The 23,662-nt window shown below is 39.1% G+C and overlaps 1 protein-coding gene across 1 annotated transcript in view; it reads left to right on the top strand.

The window, feature by feature from the left end:
• Window positions 1-23,662, top strand: part of TRAM2 (translocation associated membrane protein 2) — a 56,635-nt gene that overhangs the window by 17,733 nt on the left and 15,240 nt on the right. Inside the window, exons 4-7 of the mRNA XM_042477988.1 lie at window positions 2,513-2,629; window positions 7,840-7,898; window positions 10,854-10,938; window positions 14,981-15,051. Of these exons, the coding sequence (XP_042333922.1) occupies window positions 2,513-2,629; window positions 7,840-7,898; window positions 10,854-10,938; window positions 14,981-15,051 (332 nt within the window). The remainder of the gene's footprint in view (window positions 1-2,512; window positions 2,630-7,839; window positions 7,899-10,853; window positions 10,939-14,980; window positions 15,052-23,662) is intronic.

Consider the following 23,662-nt stretch of genomic DNA (forward strand, 5'->3'; position numbering starts at 1 on the left):
CGTGCGAAATAGCGCCGAAAAGCACCAAAAAAATTTTCGTAACCCGAAAATTTTTTTGGTGCTTTTCGGCGCTATTTCGCACGAAATCGCGGCTTTTCCCCATTAGCGCCTATGGCTTTTTCGGCTTACGAAGGATTTCGGGTTACGAACGCGGCGGCGGAACGAATTATTTTCGTAACCCGGGGTACCACTGTATTATGAGTTTCTTTCCCTCCCTCCCCTTCCTACTGATCACATATCAACCTAGTCAACATGTAACATTTCAGAAACAAATTTTCACCAATTTCCATTTAACCTTTTTTGTTACTATTCAGGAGTTACAATCAAAGTGCTAAATATTTTTTTAAAACTATAATATACTAGTTAAGCATCAGGATCATTATCATTTATGGGATACACTTGGCTTGACAATAGTATATACGAAAGAGATCTCGGAGTCCTAGAAGACCACAAGTAGAATATGTGTGATACGGCAGTTAAAAAGACCAGCGCGATTCTAGTCTGCATCAATAGAAGTATAGCGTCTAGATAAAGGGAAATTATAGTCCTTAGACAGCTTTAAAAAGGCTGTTACGATGGATCTCTTCTGGCAGGCCTTCCCAGAATAGAGAACCTGGCCTCAGAAAAATGTCTGGGAATAAGATACTGCTGCTCCCATTGATTGTTTTGCTGATGTGATGTTGTTGACCTTCTGGTTAGTTTTTAACTTGTATGTTTGTTTTTGCCTTTCTAAATTCTGCATTGGATTTAATACTTTTTTAAGGAGGGGAGAATATCAGGGATTTTATATGTTCTGTATTTTTAACTTTGTTAGCTGCCCCGATTGTTCTCAGGGGGGCGGGATACAAATTATTATTATTATTATTATTATTATTATTATTATTGTTGTTGTTGTTGTGTCACTCTATTCTGCTTTGGTCAGGCTTCACCTGGAGTGTATCCAGAGGAGGGTGATAAAATGGTGAAAGGTTTAGAAACCATACCTTATTAAGAGAGACTTAAGGGGCTGGGTATGTTTAGCCTGGAGAAGAGAAGGTTAAGAGGTGGTATGATAGCCCTTTTTAAATATTTGAAGGGGTGTCATATTGAGGATGGAGCAAGCTTTTTTCTGCTGCTTTGGAGGCAGAACACGGAACGATGAATGAAAGCTACAGGAAAAGAGATTCCATGTCAACATTAGGAAGAATTTCCTGACAGAGTAAGAGCTGTTTAACAGTGAAACAACCTCCCTTGGAGAGTGGTGAAGTCTCTTTCTTTGGAGGTTTTTACACAGAGGCTGGATGGCCAGCTGTCAGGCGTGCTTTGACTCTATATGGCAGAATGAGGTTGGACTTGATGACCTTGAGGGCTTTTCCAACTCTGTGATTCTATTGAAGTTTTAACATTTATTCCTCCCTTGATCTCTGTTGAATCTGTGTCCTGGAAACCATAGCTGTGTTTATTTGGCAGCAACCTTTACTGGGTGTGAGAGTGTAGGAAAACACATGCATGTGCAGATACAATTCATTTTTGGAAATCTGGGTTAATTTAAAGTGACCTAGGGAGTGTAAATGAAAAGATTTTGGTAGTCTTTGGTAGTGGGAGCTCCCAGGACATACTTCAGCATGAGGAAAATGTTATGTTGATCTTTAAAAAAAAATGGTTTGTACAAGAAGATAATTTAGGACTTCCAGAAAGTTCCCCTATCCAGAGTTGCCTGTAAACTGCCTTTCCGGTGTACCTATGTGCTAATTTTACGTGGGATGGGAAAGGAGATGACAGCCACAGATAATTACAATTAGCAAGTCATGTCAAATTGCAGATTATTATTATTATTATTATTATTATTATTATTATTAACCTTTATTTATGAAGCGCTGTAAATTTACACAGCGCTGTACATGCAATCCTTTTAGTTAGACGGTTCTCTGCCCTCAGGCTTACAATCTAAAAAGACATGACACAGAAGGAGAAGGGAGTGGTGACGGGAAAGCAGTTCCTCTCAACCTCTGAGGCCTGGACCAAGGCAGATGGACTGAAGGGAGGGCTTGGCTTCAAAATGGAAGGTTAATCATTATCCAGGGAAAATACATACTCACAAGTAGGATAATGCATATACAGTACATAGCAATACAGGAAATGGATCGATAAACAGCCAACAACAGAACATCAGATAGTAAGCGACAATTAAGCGATGCCTGGGAAGGCTTCTCTGAATGGGATGGTTTTCAACTCCGTTTTGAAGCTGGTTAATGAAGTGATGGCTCTTGCTTGTGGAGGAAGAAGGTTCCAGGAGTGAGGGGCAGCAAGTGAAAAGGGGCGAATCCGGGATGGGGCAGAGGAAATCCTGGGCTGAGACAGGAACCCTTGACTACTAGATGCCTTACTTGGTGTCCCCCAGTCACCTGAGTTAATCTTTCAACATTTGTTATGGTGGCATATTGACAGAGATACTGTGTATTTTTATGAGAGAAGAAATGTGATGTGAATTTTTCTTACCTCTATTTTTGTTGACTTCTTTTATTTCCTCTAGAAAATCAACCGGAGGCTTCATCTTTCTAAGATCAAGCACAGCAAGTTCAATGAGTCTGGACAGTTGGTAGCATTTCATCTTGCCTCTGTGATCTGGAGCTTGTATGTAGTAATAACGGTAAGCTGATTGAATTATGTTAAAAAGCTGGGTAATCAATTTGGGTGGTAATATTATATTTTATATATATTTTAGACAGTGTGGCTTACTGAAGAAAGAGTGAGAAGAATATAAGTGGCTATTGCCTTTATATCACTAGCTTTTAAAATAGTTAGAGGAGAAGTTAGTCAGATTGAGTGAAATGTTTTGGGGTTTTGTTAAGGCCTCCAATACCTTTGATTCCCTTAGGCTCTCAGCAACTTTAGTTCAAAGCACCTTATGTGCTGAAGTGGAGAGTAGGATGAGCAGGATTGCTATGTTGTTACCCCACTCTAGTCTAGCCTATTTTCAAAAATGACTGTCATAGAAATGACTGTCAGTCTAATTCTGAAAGAGACCACTATTTGGTCTGTAACTTGGGGCAGTAGGGGAGGACAAAATAACAACATTATCTTTCACTCCCATCCCCAGAAGGAACATGGGGAGAATACAGGGAGTGTGGTTTTCCAAGGTCTGGTGGAGACACATGCATCCCCTGGACCTATGAAAATTATTTTGACCATCGGTTTGAAAAGTTTATATGAAAATGGATTATTTTTGTTCTTTTGTTACACAAACACAGTGTAAAAATAGGCAGTTTAATTAGCAATTAAATGACTGTACTTTGAAAAATGAAGAGTTCTAGAATGAAAAATACTTTGAAACAATACTTTATTGAAAACACAACACCTGAGGATCAACAGAAAACAATATGGGAAGCCAGTACGGCAGTGATGCATGGCCTTTTTATTATTTCAAAACCTAATAAAGATTCTGCAGAACCACAAAATTACAGACCCATCTCATTATTAAATCTAGACTACAAACTCTTTACATCAGACCTGCCAAAAAGATTAAAAAGAATACTTCAAGAAATAATAAATGATGATCAAAGCAAATTTTTCCCAACAGATATTTGAGACAAAATTCAAGAATAATGATTAATTTAGTTGAATATTATGAGAAAAATCTTAATATAAAGGCATCCATTTTGTTTGTGGATATGGAGAAGGCGTTTGACTCAACGGGAATTTTATGATTAAAACATTAGAAAATATGGATATGGGACAAAAATTTTTTTTGAAATGGATCTCCGCTATATGTAAAAAACAATTGGCACAACTAATAATTAATGGGGAATTGACAGACCAATGTAATATTAATAAGGGTACAAGAAAAGGATGTCCATTATCCCCTTTATTATGTATTTTGCTTTTAGAGATTCTGCTCAATAAAATTAGAGACAATAAGGAAATAAAAGGAACAAAAATTAAAAACATTGAATATAAAACAAGAGCATATGCAGATGATCTGGCTTTAATTGTGGAAGAACCTGAAGAAACTATACATAAAGTGATGATAGAGATCCAAGAGTTTGGGAAATATGCAGGATTAAAAGTTAATAAAGCAAAATCAAATTTGTTAGCAATGAATATATCAAAGAAAGAAACAGAAAGAATTCAGTCAGAAACAGGATGCCAATTTTGTAAAAAAAACCCAAGATATCTTGGGATAATATTATCAAAAAAATTCGGAATTATTTGACAATAATTATACGGTGATTTAGAGAAAAATTAAGGAAGAGTTGCAAAAATGGAAAAAAAATAATTTATCTTTAATGGGGAGAATCACAGTAATTAAGATGTCTACCTTACCTAAACTTATGTTTCTCTTTCAAAATTTACCGATGATTCATAATGATAGAATATTTAAACCATGGGAAACTAAAATTTCTAAATTTGTATGGGGGTGGGGAACCAGGGATAATGAAAGATGCAAAAGAAAGAGGAGGCTTTGGTATCCCGGTCTTAAAATGATATTATAATGCATATACCTTCATCTGGATTATGTATTGGATAACACTTAAAGACAAAAAATTATTAAATGTAGAAAGGTTCAATAAAATTTATGGATGGCATAGATATTTATGGTACAAGAGATTAGCTGTTAATAAAGAATTCGAAAATCATGTAATTAGAAAATCATTATTACTAGTATGGAATAAAATTAAAGGTAAATTTTATAATCAAATACCAAGTTGGGCTTCACTACATGAGGCATGGAAGTTAGAAATAGTGACATTCTCAAGAAATCCCCTAAGATATTAATGATTTAATCGAATGGGAGGACCAAATACTGAAATTAAAATCTGACAAAGAACTAGAAGAAAAGGGTTATAAATACTCATGGTTTCCATATAGACAGCTTAAAAAAAGATTTAAGATAGATTCAAAATTAGAAGACATCACTAGTATTGACAATGAATTGGATGAAATTATTTTAAAATCAAACAAATCTACAATTTCTAAACTATATTCTTTACTATTGAAAAGAGAATCAGAAGATGAAATTACAGTATAAAAGAAAGCGTGATTAAATAGGGCTAGGAATATAGGTCATCCTATCAAATTAGAAAATTGGGAAAGATTATGGAGTCGGGACATAAAGTTCACATTATCAATGGATGTAAGGGAAAATGTATATAAAATGATGGTACCTCTCTCCAAACAAGATAGCAAAAATTAACAGAAAGAAAAAAGGAAAATGTTGGAAATGTTATAGAAGAGTTGAATCGTTATATCATATATGGTGGACTTGCAAAAAAGCAAATGGGTACTGGAAAAAAGTGCATAACATTATTCAAAAGATCTTACATATTCAAATCGAATTAAGCTGAAGACTTTTTTATTGAACATAATTGAAGAAAGGGAGGAAAGGAAACATTTAAAAATCTTATTATATTTAATGACTGCGGCAAGGATAACATATGCAAAGAACTGGAAAGATAAAGAGCTATCATCGATAGATGACTGGTTAAGGAAATCACTGGATATGATAGAGCTTGACAGATTAACCAGTTTAATGAGAGGAAATTGGGTTGAAAAAAACTAATAAAGACTGGGCCGCACTAACTGTATTTTGCAAGGAATATTGATCATAGGATAGCAACATTGAAATGTTTAATGCAAATAATATAAGAGATGTGGTAACATAAAGTAGTAATGTTTCACCAGATCCTGCCCCTGCTGCATCTTGCAAGCGTACAGCCTCCGACACCAGATCATCCTGGATAATGCTCTGGTGAACTTGCTTGAGAGCATCCCACCCAGCCTTTGCAGTCCTCTTATTCCGCACATGATTAATTGGGCCAACAAAATTGTTGTTCTCGCTTTCCTATCATCTTCATTATTGCCCTCCATAGGTCCACGCTGTACCACATACCAAAGCCCCTCCCTGACAAGGAGAGCTTCACAGTACTCAGCCCAGGAATTATAACTGGAGTTACTGAGTTTAGGAAACCTGGCTGCTGTCTCCATGGTTAAATAAGAACATCAAAGTCCAGGCAAATATACAGAGATAAACGCAGAGTGATCTTGGAAGCTTGTGAGTAGATAGACAAGCTGGCAGACTGGAGCTTCGCCAGGAAAAACAGCTGCTAGATGAAAGCACCATAGCCTGGCTTTTCTCCAAAGAGGCACTGTTTATTTTTGGTTGCAAAACACATACGAGAGCTATACCAACACCATCCCCCAACTACTAAACCCACACTGTACAAAGAAGATTTGAGCTTATATACACTTCTGACTTTTGGCAATCTAGCTCAACCCCTTCCTGTACAATTTCCTGTGTTATCTGGATTACTGTTCACCATTCCAGATGACACAGCATATTTACATAAGTGCTATGTGCTGCTCTCTGGCACACTCTGTGGCCTTGGACAATCACCTGCTGTCTGGAGCCACAGCTGCAACCAATTCCTGGTTAAGAGCAGTGAGTGTCCATTAGCTTCTCTGCCACATCTTCTTCTTCTTCTTAACTTTATTTATAAAGCGCCATAAATCTACACGGTGCTGTACAAAACCAAGTAAAATCAAGAATATAAAAGCCTGCCTATAGTGTACAATCTAAAAGTTAAAGCAACAAATTAAAAACATCATATAAAACAAGTTAAAACAGCAATATCTACTATCAAGCATCTGAACAACCAGAACACAATCGGAGACTCCTTGGGAACACTTCCCTAAACAATATGGTCTTTAACTCTGCTTTGAAGCTGGTTAGAGATGTGTAGAGTTGTGCTTGTAAGGGGAGGAGGTTCCAGGAGTGAGAGGCAGCAAGCGAGAAGGGGCGAATCCGGGATGGGGCATCTGAACATTTTCCATGCTGCTCCCTATCTCAATAATAACATAGCAGCTTGATGCTGCAGTAAAGAAAGTAAATGCTGTCTTAGCCTGCATTAATAGAAACACAGAAGTAATAGTCCCCCAATGTTCTGCACTGGTCAGGCCTCATCTGGAGTACTCTGTTCAGTACTGGGCACTTCATTTTAACAAGGGTATAGACAAGTTGGAGCAAGTTCAGAGAAGGGCAAGCAGGATGATAAGAGGTATGGAGAACAAAATATATGAGGAGAGGTTGAAGGAGTTGGGCATGTTCAGCTTTGTGAAAAGAAGATTGAGGGTTGTCATTATCACACTTTAATAATTTCAATGGTAGCCACAAAGAGGAGGCTGCTGACATGTTCTCTGCTGCCTCAGAGGGTAGAAATTGGTCTAATAGTTTTAAGTTACTCGAGGGTAGATTTTGTCTGAACATTAGAAGGAATTTCTGTGAACAGTAATAGCAGTTCAGCAGTGGAACCAATTGCTTAGAGGGGGTGAAGTCTCCTCTACATGTTTTCAAAAAGAAGCTGGATGGCTACCTGTTGGGAATGCTTCAGCTGGAGATCTTGCATTGAGCAAGAGGTTGGACTTGATGACCCTTCCAACTGTATGATTTTATAAGAAATATAAGAACTATTCTGAGGGGAGCAGTGAAGGGTCTTTTTAGCTCCACCTTTTATATACATGGCAGCTTGATTCATCCTCACACTGGCATACAGAGGATGAAACTGATGGACAGTCCTTTGTTTGTCTCCAGACATTGTCTGCTACAGAGGTTTACTCCATGTCAGATAGGCAATTATTACAGAGAGAAAAAGATTAATCTTTTTTACATCCTGCAATTACCTTGATTATGGTTGGTTGGTTTTGTGGTCTGGCCAGTAATGGTTCTAAATGAGATGTTATCATTTATGTGTCTATCAGTATTTTGCCTTTCCATGACCCAGAGGAATTTGGGAAGGCTGTTGTTAAACCAAATGTGGCTGCTGACTTACTTTGCACGTTTCCTCCTTTCCCTTCTCTATTCAGGAAGGATACTTATCAAACCCCAAGAGTTTGTGGGAGAGCTACCCTCATATTCATCTCTCGTAAGTAGCCTCAGAGTAAACTTTGTTCTATGAAGCACAACTACTTCTTAGTTTGTAGTCAGGATTTAATTATTATAGCAATAATATTGCATCCGGTACTTCTGCAGCTTCTTCACTCCTCAAAAAAACGATTGCAGAGCTCCCTCCAGTGAACTATGCCAATATTGCAAGCAAAATATTTGCAAGGCTTTCATCCTGAACAGCTACATGCGGGTGCTAAAACCAATAATGTGTGGCTCTTTTCAGACTTCAAACACTGCAAAGATTTTTCTTATTTTTATTCTTATTCTGCTGAAGTTTTTGTTTTATTTAGAAGTGTATTTGTGTGTATCTGCTGTATTGCTCCATACAGTCTGTGACTGCCAAAAGCTGCTGTTGCTTTTTAGTTTACCTCTTGCCACTGCTTTGTTTTTTATAGAAGCATAGGATCAGGAAGAACAAAGAAGTAACAGTCAATGCACTCTTTATTCCTATTTAAACACTTACTTATGTTTGTATCAGAGAAATCTAAGTTTAGCATCCAGTGTATGTTAAATTCTGTTTTCTCATATTTTCCCTAAAATATAGGACCTAATGTAGCATGGGAAAATGACCCTACTATAAAGATCCCATGAAAAATAGTGAAAGCTAGGGCCAATTAAACTAATCTGTGCAACCATCAGAAAACATAAAATGATAAATAGGCATTATATCTGTGCAAAATAACAAATGTTGGAGACAGGACAAATAGAGGGATTTTCTCTCCACACATAGTAGTCATGCTCAATATTTAATTGTTTCTTGAAAGAAATATATAGAGTCCATGTCACAACTCTAGATCTCTACCAGAACTGGGTTTAGTTTTGTTGTTTTGTAGCAATAATTTGTCTCATAAATTTCTAATTTAATTTTGAGTTTCCCAGCTCATTTGTTAATTGATAAAAATTAAAAGAGTACAGTGAGATCTTCAGTAGTGGAATGGAAAAACAAATTATAGAATGTGATATTAATGAAAAAATTAACTAAGCAAGTATGAAGAAATAGGAATAGTGAAGATCAAGAAGCTTTTTAAAAATCAGTTAAACAAGCCAAAAGACATTTGTTCCTCTAGCTACTCATATAGGCTTACTAAATGATATGTCACATGATACTTGATCTTCTTTTGTACTAATTTGTTTAATATACTGTACCATTGATTTTGATCTTCAGATGACTCAGATGATCCTGTATGTGTTTTCCCCCAATAAAAATATTTTTAAAAAGAGGAATAAAAAGTGCAATCTCAAGCAGATAAGAGAAATTAGGTTTTTGTCATCTTGAGTCACAATAGGTATTAGTTTGAGATTATTCCCAGTTTCAGAACTTTCACATGAAGTCAGTTACTCTGACTGATAGTTAGTCTCCAATAAAAGGTCTATGTATTTATACCCCAAAGCCACCAATGGCTGCCTCTCTTAGAAATTTCACCTTATATTTGCCACTGAGAACACTACTGTATAGAATATCTATTTGAAGGTCATGGAATATCCCTGACACTTACATTCCTACTGTTTTTAATAAAGATGTATAACCTCAACAAGATGCATGTGTTTTAGGGTATTGCTGTACTGCTCCAAAACTATAGTTATCTGAGCAACATTAGTTAACATATGAACATAATAATATATAACATATAACATTAAGCAATAAAATAGAATGGTTTTTAAAAAAATTAAAGTTCAAATCTATCAAAGTAGATTTATGAAAGGAGCTTCTAATTCTGCTTGTCAGAAGGTTTTACTTTGATTTTACACTTCTGCTGTGATGAATAATTCATTCTTACTTTCCAAATTTAAAGCCAAAAATAATGAAATACAGGGGAACATGATGTTATTCCTATTGATAATGACTTTGAAAATGTATGTGATGGCATGACTGGACTAGTAGCATTACTACACAGCTCATAGTTGCGTTCTTAGAAGGGGAGAGGCTGTCTTGGATATGATTTTTGCTTCTCTCTCTGTTTTATATCAGATACAAGAGGTGCTTCAAGATGAGGCTTTTATTCAGTGGTCACCCTCCCCAAACATATAGTGTGTGAAGCAAGGGTCCAGACATCTCTTTCTATTTTCTTACTATTTTCCTCTTTTTCCTTACCACAAAAATTCAGTTAGTGAGGGAGACACACATTAGCTGCTCAGATGACAGCATGAGAAACTAGCCATCTGGAAGCAGCCAAGGAATTCATCTAAAGATTTCTTTCCCCACTTTACTGAAAGTGAAATGGAGAACCCCTCTCCTGCTGATATGCACACCTTTCTCAGTCTTAATTATGAAGAACCTCTTAAATGAAAGCTGTGCTCTGCAAACTCTTGAACAAGCAGAAAACATTTCTTTGAAGGGAGTTGCCAATTGTCATTAAACACGCTACACCTAGTTCTTGTGCATGAACTAGGTGTAAATACATTATCTCTATTTGCTTCATTGACATTATGATTTTAAAGAGGTTTTTGTGAGGCATAATTGAGTAAGCACTACTTGAATACAATAGCAAAGAAGTGCATTCTGTGTGTCTGTAAAGTAGAGCATACTAATTGGCAGAGAGGTTGTAACTTGTTTGATAGGCCCTAAAAACGGAATTAGGAATAGGGTTTTCCTGGTTACAGAAGACTTTTTCACTGCTTAGCTATGCAAATCTCAGATTTTGACCATTTTGGCTCATCACTCTCAATGTTGCTAATATCCTTAGGTTCCATGTGATTCATCAATAAAAACCATTTGGGTATGCTTAGTTTTCCATAGGATGAACCAAGTATCTGTGACTAGCTTTTATCTACGCATATGAACTTGGGAAAGATGTTTCTACCACTGAACTGGAGACAGATGACCTCACATTTAATTGGAAATATATATATTAAAAGGCGTAGTTAGAATGTGTATTGGTTGATATACATGTTTAAAAAGCCCATTTTGCTCCTTCTTATTCTTAAATGATAGGTTCCAGGTCAAGTTTTTCTACCTTTGCCAGTTTTCCTATTGGCTGCATGCACTACCTGAACTATATTTCCAGAAGGTGAGGAAGGTGAGTGCCAACCTGAACAACTTTCTGAACTTTAGTTAGAAATGGGGCTTTGTTTTATAAACACTGTAAGAGTTGGATAAAAATTATGTTTTTAGGACAGGTATATATTGATTTACATGTTTATTAATTAATTAAATACATTTATAGACTACTTTATTTCAAATGATATCTCAGATGGGTAGGTCTACTGCTTGAATTTCTGGAGCACAGTATGTGCAGAGACAGAACTTTTGGAAAGCACAGTTGCTCACTATGTAGAGCTGTTTGGAGGCTTGAGTGTGAATTTTTGTGTGTGTTTTGTGCCATGTACACTGCTGGGGCTCCTGAGAACATGGCTTTTAAAGGGGAAGGGCTTTAAACTGAGAAGAAGTGAATAACTGACTTGGTTGGGTCTGAGTTGGCAGTCAGTATATAGCTGCTACCTAAGTTTATGGAACTCAGCAAACAAGAAGAGGAAAACAGATATTTTAGTAGGGGTTATATGGTTGTGTTACTGCCTACACTGGACAACTTAACATGAATGTTGAATGAGCTGTTCCAGCATTTGTGCCATGTTTTTGATCTGCAACATTTGTGCCGTGTTTATTTTCTTACCAGAGGATCTGCAGAGCTACACTTGCTGGAAGAGATGGCAGGGCAGCTTGAATTTGGTAGATGTGCATATCAGGGAGGACAAAGATTTTTAGAAAGCAGCATGGATTCTCGTGGAAGAGCAAGAAATGCCTCTAAGGTGAGGGACAATTCCCTAACACTGGAGGCAGACACTTAGAAAAATATGACATATAGAACAAAACGATCAGGAACCATCATTTAAATTTGGAACTACATTATCATTTCCAAGCTCTTCCTTTAATCAGTAATTGTAAGGTACAGGAACAGGGTCAGAAACTTGCCTTCAGAACGAGCTAGCATCCAGGATATCTGTATAAAGTTATATTCCCAGTAGATTGAGCTCACTGGCAGAAATTGGTGAAAAGTCCAGGTCATCAGGGATCTTTAATGTTGGTGAATTACCCGAGGATTTTTTAAGAGGAAGCCCACAGTCCTGTTTCAGTGATTACCTAAGACTTCTTAGTATGGAGGCTGAGGGAACTGCTGCAGTCCCCTGCAACACTTTTGGGATGTTTGTCTTCTTGCCTACAGATGTGGGAAACTTCACATGCACCAAGTGCAAGTTGGTAGCCCTCTTGGAGGAGAAACTCCAGCAGCTGGAGTCCAGAGTAGCTACACTTCAGCATATTAGGGAGCAAGAGGTTTTCCTGGAACAAACGGTCTTGGATGGGGACTGCACAGAGAAAGTTGCTGTGGAAGAGAGGTCACTTCACATACACAGGAAGCAGACAGCTGGTAGAATGTCACACAGAGAAGTAGGGAAATCAGGGATTGTTCTGGGAGCTTGCAGCTACAGAATTGGTTTGAAGCTCTTTCCCTTATCAAGGAGGACAAGGAAGAGCAGCATGGACAGACTTCAGGGACAGAGCAAGGAAGCTTGAGAGTTCCACCACAGGGAACAGTCACTGCTAAGCCTCAGAGGAGGCGTGTGGTGGTGGTGTGGGACTCCTTGCTGAGGGGTACAGAAGCAGTGATTTGTGGGCCTGACAAGGTGTCTCAAGAAGTGTGTTGTCTCCCTGGGGCAAAGATCCATGATGTGACAGAGAGACTGACAAGACTGGTCAATACTCTTCCTTCAGGACCATGTGGGAACCAATGATATTGCAAGACACAGCCTTCAAAATATCAGAAGGGATTACAAGGCTCTGGGTAGGAAGATGAAAGAAATGGATGCACAGGTTGTCATCTTGTCTCTTCTGCCAGTTGAAGGGCATGGTCCTGGAAGGGAGAGGAAAATGGCAGATGTGGAACAACTGGCTCCACAGATGGTGCTGCTGAGAATGACTTGGATTGTTAGATCGTGGTCTGCTGTTTCATGAGGAGGGACTTCTGGCAAGGGATGCATTGCCTCTCACTCCAGTTGGCAGAAAGGTGTTTGCCAACAGTCTCAAGAATTTGATCAGGAGGGCTTTAAACGGAGTTATGTAGGGGAGGGAGACAGTATTCTGGAAGGCAAAAGGGCTGGAGAAAGTAGTCAAACTGACATAGAGGGAGTACAAAGACCCAACAGTGGGAGGCAAAAAATCTTGCACAGGCAGCAAGTAAAGGGGACACATGGTCTTTGATGTTTCTACACTAATGCACAGAGCATGGGAAATAAGCAAGATGAACTTGAACTCCTAGTACAACAAAGAAAATACAGTGGGCCCTCTTCATATGTGGGGGATCTGTTCCGGATCCCCCCCCCCGCGTAAGGGAGAATCCACCTATGCTTGAGCCCGATAGGAAATAATGGGGTGTGTGCATGTGTGAGATAGTACAGGAATACTTGATTAATCTAAATGAATGTAAGTCTCCAGGACCTGATGAACTACTGTACATCAAAGAGTATTAAAAGAACTGGCAAATATAATATTGGAGCCATTAGCAATCATCTTTGAGAACTCCTGGAGAACAGGAGAAGTCCCAGCAGACTGGAGGAGGGCAAACAGTGTCCCCATCTTCAAAAGGGGAAAAAAGAGGATCCCAACAATTATCGTCCAGTTAGTCTGACATCAATACCAGGAAAGATTCTGGAGCAGATAATTAAACAGAGAGACCTTGAACATCTAGAAGGAAATGCCACAATCATAAAAAGTCAACGAGTTTCAGAGGAACAAGTCATGCCAGACAAATTTGATCACTTATTTTTGATAGATGAAGGGAATGCTGTGGATATAGTATATCTTGATTTCAGTAAGGCCTTTGACAAGGTTTCCCATGAAATTCTTGGAAACAAGCTTGTAGAATGTGGGCTAGACAAGGCTACTGTTACATGGATTAGTAATTGGTTGTCTGGCCGAATTCAAATGGTGGGTCAACAATGGCTTCTTTTCATCCTGGAGAAAAGTGACCAGCGTGTCCCACAGGGTTCTGTCCTGGGCGCAGTGCTATTTAACATCTTATCAATGACTTGGATGACAGATTGTTGGCATACTCATCACTTTGCAGATGACACCAAATTAGGCGGAGTAAGCTAACACCCAAGAGGACAAGATCAAATTCAAATGACTTGAATAAACTGGAAGCTGGGCCAAAACAACAAATGATATTCAACACGAAAAATGTAAGGGAAGAAAAATGAAATGCATAGATATAGAATGGGGGATACCTGGCTTAAGGAGACTACATGTGAAAGGGATCTAAGAGTCCAAGTAGACCACAATTGAACATGAACATCAACAGTGTGATGAAGCAGCTAAAAAGGTCAATGCAGTTTTAGGCTGCATCAATAGAAGTACAATGTCTTGATCAAGGGAAGTAATAGTACTACTCTATTCTGCTTTGGTCAGGCCCCACCTGGAATACTTTGTCCAGTTCTGGGCACCACAGTTCAAAAAGGATGTTGAGAAACTCGAGCATGTCCAAAGGAGGGCGACTAAAATGGTGAAGGGTCTGGAAACCATGCCCTATGAGTAATGACTTAGGGAACTGGGGATGTTTCGCCTGGAGAAGAGAAAGTTAAGAGGTGATATGATAGCCCTGTTTAAATATTTGAAGGGATGTCATATTGAGGGAGCAAGCTTGTTTTCTGCTGCTCTAGAGAATGGGACCCGGAACAATGGATGCATACTCCAGGAAAAGAGATTCCACCTCAACATTAGGATAAACTTCCTGACAGTAAGGGATGTTCGAAAATGGAACACACTTCCTTGGAGTGTGGTGGAGTCTCCTTCATTAGCGGTCTTTAAACAGAGGCTGGATGGCCATCCGTCAGGGATGCTTTGATTGACAGTTCTTGCATGGCAGGGGGTTGGACTGGATGGCCCTTGTGGTCTCTTCCAACTGTATGATTCTACTGGCACTCCTATTTCTTTGATGGGAGAACTATAAAATCCCGAATCTAGTCTTAAATTCTAATTGGGAACAGTCTCCGTTGCCAGGGCTACTACCCATTCAGTGTGTCTTAGAATTATCATTGGTTTCTTCTGTTTTTTTCCTTGTTTTTCAGGAAGAGATTCCTCGTCAGCTCCAATATATCAGCCTCTATCTGGTACATATAGCTGGAGCATACCTCTTAAAGTAAGTGCTACTGAGTCTATATTCTTCTTAAAAGCATATCTGCAACTCTGTCTAAAATATTTTCATGTGTTTCTGAACTCTACAAATCCAAAGTTGAAAATGTGTTGATTTTGCTTTTTTTCATTTTAATTTAAAGAGGTAGCTGTGTTAGTATCAAAAATTAGTATGCAAAGGGACCTTGTAGCACCTTTGAGACTAACTGAAAGAAAGAAGTTGGTAGCATGATTTTTCATATACTTGAGCCTGTTTCCTCAGATGCGTGGGGTGGAGTGAAGAGTCCAGTCAAATCTATATAAGCTGGTGGTATGTGAGAATACCAATTGAAATTGAAAACCTTATGGGTATGGAGATGAGGCAGCAAGTTTTAACAATTGTCATTGCGAGACAAAGGCAGGAGAAAGAATGTTGCCTAAAATCAAGGAGAGTAGAAAATTATATGAATGAGTATTGGAATGTAGTGTGGGAACCAGAGGAGTTGTGATGAACTGATCAAGGGCACCTTCATGAGGATAGGTGGTTAGATGGTTTTTAAATGTGTTTATTTTGTCAGGAAACCATTGTTTGTTCAACCTACTGCTGATGGACTGGAGTCTATGAATATATCCCAATTCTGCTATTTCTCTTTCCAATCTTCCTTTTGTTCAAGGACCATTGTTCTGAGGCCCGAGGTAGAATGCCCAGGAAGATTGAAGTGTTTTGCAACCAGTTTTTGTTTGTTCCTATGTCTGATTTATGCCTTTTTATTTTAAGAAAATGTATAAAGAACATACATATATACATACATTTTATTCAGTCAATGACCAGCAAGAAATGTATAAAGAAACCAGGAATAAAATTCAAGAATAGGCTGGCAAAGGAACTCCTTCACAATCAAATTCTGAGCACATTTACTAAAAAATAAATTATAGTGATTTTAATAGGACTCATTCTGAAGTAAGTGTACTATATATTGGACAACATCATGTTCTAGCTTAATCTAGATTAATTTCAGGCTGGCTTTAATGTCTGGTTGCATCACAGAGATAGCTTTGATTAGCTTGGTAGATAACCTACACTGGCAACTGGCCAGGGTTTGTGTCTGTTTTGGTTCTGCTGAACCTCATTGTGGCTTTGGATACCATCATTCTTCTTGGTTAGGTTGTTGGGAAGTGGCTTGGAGGTAGTATTTTGAAGTGGATCTAATTATTCCTGAACGGGTGCTCTCAGATGTGCTACTGAAGGATTCTTGTTGTTTACCAATTGTCTGTGTAGTACCTCAAGGTTTAATTTTGTCTATGCTATTTATGGAGATGCTGTCCATAGTTTTGTACACCAGTATGCTAATGACACCTAGCTGTATCATTTCTTTCTACCTAATTCAAAGAAAGCTATTTCCATGCTGAACTAGGGGCTGGCATCTGTAACGGACTGGATGAGGGTGAACAAATCAAAGTGTAACCCAAATAAGATAGAGGTTCTGTCATTCAGAAGACAGATGTGGAAATGTGGATTCCATCTGTGCTAGATGAGATTACAGTTTGCAAGCAACCTGAAAATGAAAGTTCACAGTGTTCAAGCACTCCTGAAATCATCCTTGAGCCTGGAGTCCAGGTTTCGATGGTCACCAGGAGTACCTGTAAAGCTAATGTGTGAACTGAACTACTTCAGGAGAAGTCTGATCTGGCCATGACAAGATGTGCTTTGGTTACATGCTATTCAAATTAGTGTCATGCACTTTATGTGCCTTTGAAATCTGTTCAGAAAGTTAAGTTGCCTCGGAGCTGCAGCCAAATTGTTGATTGGAGCTGGCTACAGAGAGCACACGTTCTCACAGCTCCACTGGCTTCTGGTGTGTTTCCAGGCACAATTCAAAGATCTGGTGATGGCAAATAAAGTCCAATATGGAGCCTGTGAGAGCTCAAAGATCTCGAAGAGAGGTCCTTTTTTTTTGTCCCACTACCTTCTCAGGCTTGTTGGGTGGCAGAAACAAGAGGGCCTTGTTGGTGGCTGTTCCTAGACTCCCTTCCTAAGGAGGCTAGGATGTCTCCCTCCTTGCTCTCCCGTAGGCAAATAAACATCCTTATTCTCTGGGTTGATGACAGGAACAATCCACACATCTTGGGTTTCTCCCATCAATAGGAAGTATTATGAAGTCTCACAATATTTAAAGAAAAAAATGAATTGGCTCCTCCTAGCTGGGCCATCTTTAGTGCCCAGTTCTGTTTCTTAGCTGTGCCAAGAGCCCAGCTTTTGCCTTTGCTCATTAGTGTTTTTTTCAAGCTCCTCCTTATTCTGTCTTTTTCTTCCTATTTTTCTGGTCCCTTTCTTCAATTTTTTTTAAAAAGACTCCTCTTTCCTCTTTTTCCATCCTCTCCCTCTTTCCCTCCTCCTCTCCTCTGCAATGGCTCTTGTGGGTGAGAAGAGTGATGTTCCAGTGAAGAAGAAAAAGCTCTCCCCAGATCACATGAGTCTAGCCCACAAGGGTGTGATACCAACTCAAGCCAGTTTGGAACACTGAGATGGCACAAACAGTGCAAGCTTGGAAAGGGCTCCTTCACCCCTGAAGCAGCTTCAGCAGGCAGTGTTGGATGCCATGGCCCAAGTTGTCCCTCATACAGCTGCAGCAGCACTTGAAGAGGCAGCAGTATTGGAGGCAGAACATTTGGGATTAACAGAGGCAAGCAGGGAAGGGGAAGTTGCAGTTTCACTAGATGACCTGCCAGAGCTTACTATGGAGAAGGATCACAGGTTCTTTCTCAAACACCCTGGGGATTGGAGAGTTTAGTGAGGAGTTCCCTTCCCAACTCCCCTTCTTGAGCCCTGTGACCCCTTTGGCCAAACCCACCAATAATGAGTCAGGTGCGTTTGCCTGTATTTTTCATTCCAAGTATCAAAGCTGGCTGCCATTTTCTTTGTTGCTGTAGCACCACCAACATGGTGTTTCTTGACCTTCAATTAGCAAATCATAAAAGCAGAGTAAAGCTTTGAGGGCAGTATTTTTAGTTTTTTCTCAAGTCCTTTCTCAAGATTCAGCTGTTCCCTCTTCCAGTTGTAAGCCATGAGCATCACCATTCACCCTCCTCATTTCCCCCGCCTCCCCATGAGCTATGAGACTCACAGTTGTTTAAGTCCTTATTTGAAAAGTATGTGCCTCCTTCTCCCCCCAATCCTAAGCATATGTTGTCATGAGAAACAGATGTTGGGGAAAATGAGCAGAATTTGAAGGACAGGTTACAAGTCAGTCCAGCCACAAGAGGGTAGTCCTGGTTTTGTAGTTACAGTACAATTTCTCTTAAGCAAAGGCCCTTCTCAGAGGTTTATGCAGTCCCAATCTTCTGCATTGTGTTCTAGGCCTCAGTCTTTCAGGGTGCTTCGCAATAAGTGTGCACCTGTCCACCCAAAGAGGAAAACTATTTCTCCATCCCACTCCTCTGAGGCCTCTGACTGTGACTCAGATTTTGAATTTCTAATGGAGACTCCCAGGATTGTGTGGGAAGCAATACTATTTCTGACAAAGAGGAAGGGGAATGGTTGGATTTGGGTTCCACTCAGAAGGAATCCTTTGCTCATTTGTTTCATTCAGAGAATTTTATGCCCTTGTTTTTAAAGGTCTTTGCAACTTTGGGTTGGGTCTCACTTCTTCCAAGTCTGAATCTGATACTCATTGTGAGAAGCATCATCTGAACTGAATGAAAGGGGTGCCTCAGTCCACTTCCAACCAAAATCTTCAACAAGAAAAAATCTTTTTCCATCGGTTTTTCTCCAGCTTGTAAATTCAGAATGGGCCCCCCTCTGTAGAACAAGAAAGGGACTCTGGTGGCATAAAAATTCTGTACCCCTAATAAGCAGGTTATGGAGAAAAGTGAGGGAGGAGAAAGTCCAAGTAGTTCTCATCACATTCTTTAGCCCAGAGAATTATTTGTTCTTGGACCTTCTATCTCTGTTAGTCTCATGGGGACTTCCCCAGTGACAAGACTTGCTGATTCATAGTCCTCTCTACCATCCAGATGTGGCTTGGCTTCAGCTAGTTGTATGGAGATTGAACTGAAACAATGTGATTTTATTGCAACTCTTTTGTCTTTGTGTATAATGTCTACTACTGGAATTTATGAGGCTATGTGGAAGTTCTTAACTAGACGGTGCAAGTCAAACTCCCTGAACTATTGTAAGATTTCCATTCCACACCTCCTTGCCTTTCTTCAGAAGGGCTTCAATCTAGGCCTTAGACCTAATATATTAAAGAGGCAAGTAGCTATCATGTTCTCAGTTCTATCTAACACTCATAGGTCTCTATTCTCGTCTCATCTACAGGTAAGGAGGTTGCTCAGTGGACGAGAAGGCACCCTTATTTCTCCCTCAGTTAACCACTGATTTCCATCCTGGAATCTCTTTGGATTCTAAAATAATTAGCAAAGTTTTGAGCTCCTCAAGATAGTTCCCAGAAGACTTCTTTTATTAAAGGTAACCTTCTTAGTGGTCATTACCTCCACTCATTGGTTATCAGACCTTGCGGCCCTTTCAATCACAAACCATCTTTGCACTTTTAATAAAGGCTTTATTTCTCTACATCCAGATCCTTTCTGCCTACCTTTCACATGTCACAGGAACTTATTCTTCCTTCTTTCTCTCCTAATCCATTGTACCCACAGGAGAAATTATGCCAGAAACTTGATGTAGAGCATTAAACAATGTAGAGCATTAAACATTTATGTTCACAGGACTAATTAGGATAAATATTTATTACAGTCACAGACCATCATAAGAACAACAAAATACAGAACACAAATTACTATATATAATAACAAAACTCACAAAAAAGTAAAAATACATATAAATATTCCTAAAAAATGCAAATACAGATAATCATCTGTCAGAGAACCAAGCCCAGCTAATCCTGACAAAGCCCAACTAGAAGTTCAATTACTAATCCATAGCACAAGCCAAGTAGTTATTACTAAATTTGGATTTTAATTGTTGCTGCGCAAAATTAGCCACTGAATGAGTTATAGTGAGATTAATGTTTGAAAGCAGCAATGAAACAAAATACTGTTCTGAACATCCTGAATGTTTGTGGAGTGCAGTGGACCCTTGCTATACGCTGGGGTTTGGTTCCAAGATCCTCAGTGGATAACAAAATCTCTGGATACTCAAGTCCCATTAAATATAATGACATAGCAAAATGATGTCCCTGATAAAAAAATGGAAAATCAAGATTTGATATTTGAAATTTATACTTTTTTTGAACATTTTCAAACCATGGATGCTTGAATCTGTGTTTTAAAAATCCGTGTATAAGAAGGGCTGACTGTGTTGGCAAAATAAGCTCGATACATAGATCTCTATAGAATCACATGTTCCACTGATTCTATTTGACCAGAATCACAAGGGCAATGTCTGTCCAGGTATGGGATATTATATAGTGTCCTTCAAGGACAGCTGATGAAGAAGAGCCAAGGTGAAGGCATTATGGTGTTTGGGCACATCTAGGTTACTTATATATGCCACAGAAGCTGTGAAGTATCAACTGTTCTCACTGGCAATAAAGGAAGGAGACCTAGCCATATCTATTTGGCGCTCTATGTAAGTGATACGTTTTTTAATAGCTATTTTAGCTTGATCATATCCCTTGCTGAGCAGAAAGTTGGGGGAGAGGCCCAAGGATAGAATTTTAGTTATAACTACATGATTCCATTTAGATTGACTTCATCTTTCAAAACTAACAGGGCAAGGCCATAGGACTAGTTGTTTTAGGTGCCATGACTCTTTCTTCCTTTAATCCAGCTTCCCTGAGGCATAACTTGTCTCATTCTACTATAGCTACTTGGGCCAGTACATGCATATGACCTTCCCAAAATGCCTCATCTTTCAAATGTGGTTGCACATTATACCAGAGCGGCTGCTGCTACCACATTTGATCCTCTAATGCTCCTATCAGTGATATTTGTAGGGCTGCCACCTGGAGTAAACCTTTTTTCATTGTCCACTACAAAATCAGTACAAATCAACAGGTGCCACCTTTGGCAGAAAGGTTCATCAGGAGGTCATTAAAGACTAAGAGGTACTCCCCCCCCCCCCCCCGGGCTTTGATGAGGAGGGCTTGGGTACATCCCAGGATGTGTGGATTATTCCTCTCACCAGCCCAGAGAATGCCACATTAGCTAGCTACGTGAAGGTGCATTCTGGGTTGTTGAAAGGAGAAGTCTACCCCATCCCTATGTGACTGCCTAATTTTGTTCAGGGAATGATGCTTTCCACATCTTTTCTTTCACGCAGGCTGTTACCTTCCTTCTAGTTCTGTGTTTGTAGGCTTGGCTAGGAAATGAACTGAGCACTAAGATGATCAAGCTGGGAGAAGTCAATTCAGTTTTTTCATTAGATATCACAGGCCTTCATGATACTTCTTGCCTGTCTCTGGATGATGATGCAGAAACCCAGGATGTTTGGATTCCTTCTATCAACAACCCAGAATACATTTTCATGGTAGGTAACCAGTGTGGTTGATGAGACAAATAATTGACTATGATGGGGTTTTAATGGTATTCTGTGCTTTTGGTTGATTTTTAAAATTGTTTTAAAGAATTTTAAATTGTTTAAAATTAATTGTTTAACTTTAAAAATAACATATTTATTACTGGTGTTTTTGTATACTTATTAATAATTTGTAAGCAACCTTGAATCCATTATTGCGGAAAGGGCTGGATATAAGCCTCCCGGACTCCCAGTGATTGGGCGGCATATAAATAAATCCTATTATTGTTGTTGTTGTTGTTATAAATAAAATTTGTAATAACAGCAGCAGCAGCAGCAACTTATCTATGCAGGTTCAAGTAACATGTAACATTTATATTTAGATCTCTTGACATTTATTGTCAAACTACTGAAAAATAAATCTTGTTCAGTTCATTCCATGACCCTTAGATAACTGTATATAATGCATATACCAGTTCTTCACACACACAACAAGAGCCAGGATCTTACACTGTCAAATCATTTGTGCAACAGGCTCTTTTTGCAGTTTGTGCACTGAGATATCTGAACAGTAAGGGACACTTCCTGGATGTCAGTTGGCATTTGCAGAAGAGCTCCCAGTGGGTGATACAGCAACAGGCAGTGACTAGAATCCCAGTCTAAGACTTGTAGTCCTGGACACTTACAGGATTTTAGATTTAATTATGTGCATGATAGTGCTCATGGCAATAGGAGTCAGAATTCAGTTTTACTCTGTAGATACCAAGGATTGGTAATAATTACAATATTTTTTATTGTGTGACATTGCTGGCTTTTATATAGAAAACAAAAATATTATACAACAAAAATATTGCATATTGCATAAAATCAGCAATGTTGCACACAAAACCATGGTGGCTAATTTTTGTTAAATATATTTGATTTTATGCAACATTTTTGTTGTGCAAAATTGCTGTTTTCAACATTAAAATGTTGCAGTGTCGTGCAGCAAAAATGCTCTTTCCTAAGAATATAGCAAAAACAAATGGAAGCTGTGCAATTTTCTTTGTGTGGTAAAACAGACTTTGTACATTTTGACTGAGAAGCTGACAAATTGAGAAACTGGAGCATATCCAAAGGAGAGCGACTAAAATGGTGAAGGGTCTGGAAACCATGCCCTATGAGGAACGATTTAGGGAGTCGGGGATGTTTAGCCTGGAGAAGAGAAGGTTAAGAGGTGCTATGTTTAAATACTTGAAGCGATGTCAAATTGAGGAGGGAGCAAGTTGCTCCAGACAACAGGACCCAGAACAATGAATGCAAGCTACAGGAAAAGAGATTCCACCTCGACATTAGGAGGAAATTCCTGACATTAAGGGCTGTTCGACAGTGGAACACATTCCCTCGGAGTGTAGTGGAGTCTCCTTCCTTAGAGGTCTTTAAACAGGTTTGGATGGCCATCTGTTGTGTATGTTTTGATTGAGAGTTCCTGCATGGCAGGGGGTTGGACTGGATGGCCCTTGTGGCCTCTTCCAATTCTGTGATTCTTGCATATTTCTAAAAACCTATGTAGTTTATATTGTGCCAGGAAAAAAAGCTCCTGCAATTTGTGTGAACTTTTGAGGTATAATTTTTCCCACCTTCAACACATCCTTCAGGCAACCCAGAGGCAACTAAATAATCATGGACATCACTAGATGACCAATATAAAAATCAAATAGACTATATGATTGAAAGCAGAAGGCGGAGAAGCTCCATTCTTTGCAAAAACAAGACCAGGTGTTATGTTCTAGTTGACCTTAGTTCAGAAATCCAAGCCTCTGTGTGGAAACTAAGGCGTGATACAGACAGGCCAAAATAAAGCTGCTTCAAGTCACTTTGGAGGTATGCTGTTTAAAAGATACATGCATCCTAAGAGTCCGGAAGCCGCACCAAAACCACGATCCAGTCCTCAGGACTACAGTGCAGCTTTGGTGCATCTTCCAGACTCTTAGGACACATGCATCATTGAAACACCATACCTCCAAAGTGACCTGAAGCAGCTTTATTTTGGCCTGTCTGTATAGGGCCTAAGATAGGTCACTGCATGGCAATGTTGTTACACAGCTTATTAAAGGCCCAGAACAATTCAGATCCTTTCATGAATGCAAACTCCATTCGCTTCCATTCTAAAACATCCCTTTTC

The sequence above is a fragment of the Sceloporus undulatus genome, chromosome 1 (genome assembly GCF_019175285.1).
Source record: "Sceloporus undulatus isolate JIND9_A2432 ecotype Alabama chromosome 1, SceUnd_v1.1, whole genome shotgun sequence".
Taxonomy (NCBI): Eukaryota; Metazoa; Chordata; class Lepidosauria; order Squamata; family Phrynosomatidae; genus Sceloporus; species Sceloporus undulatus.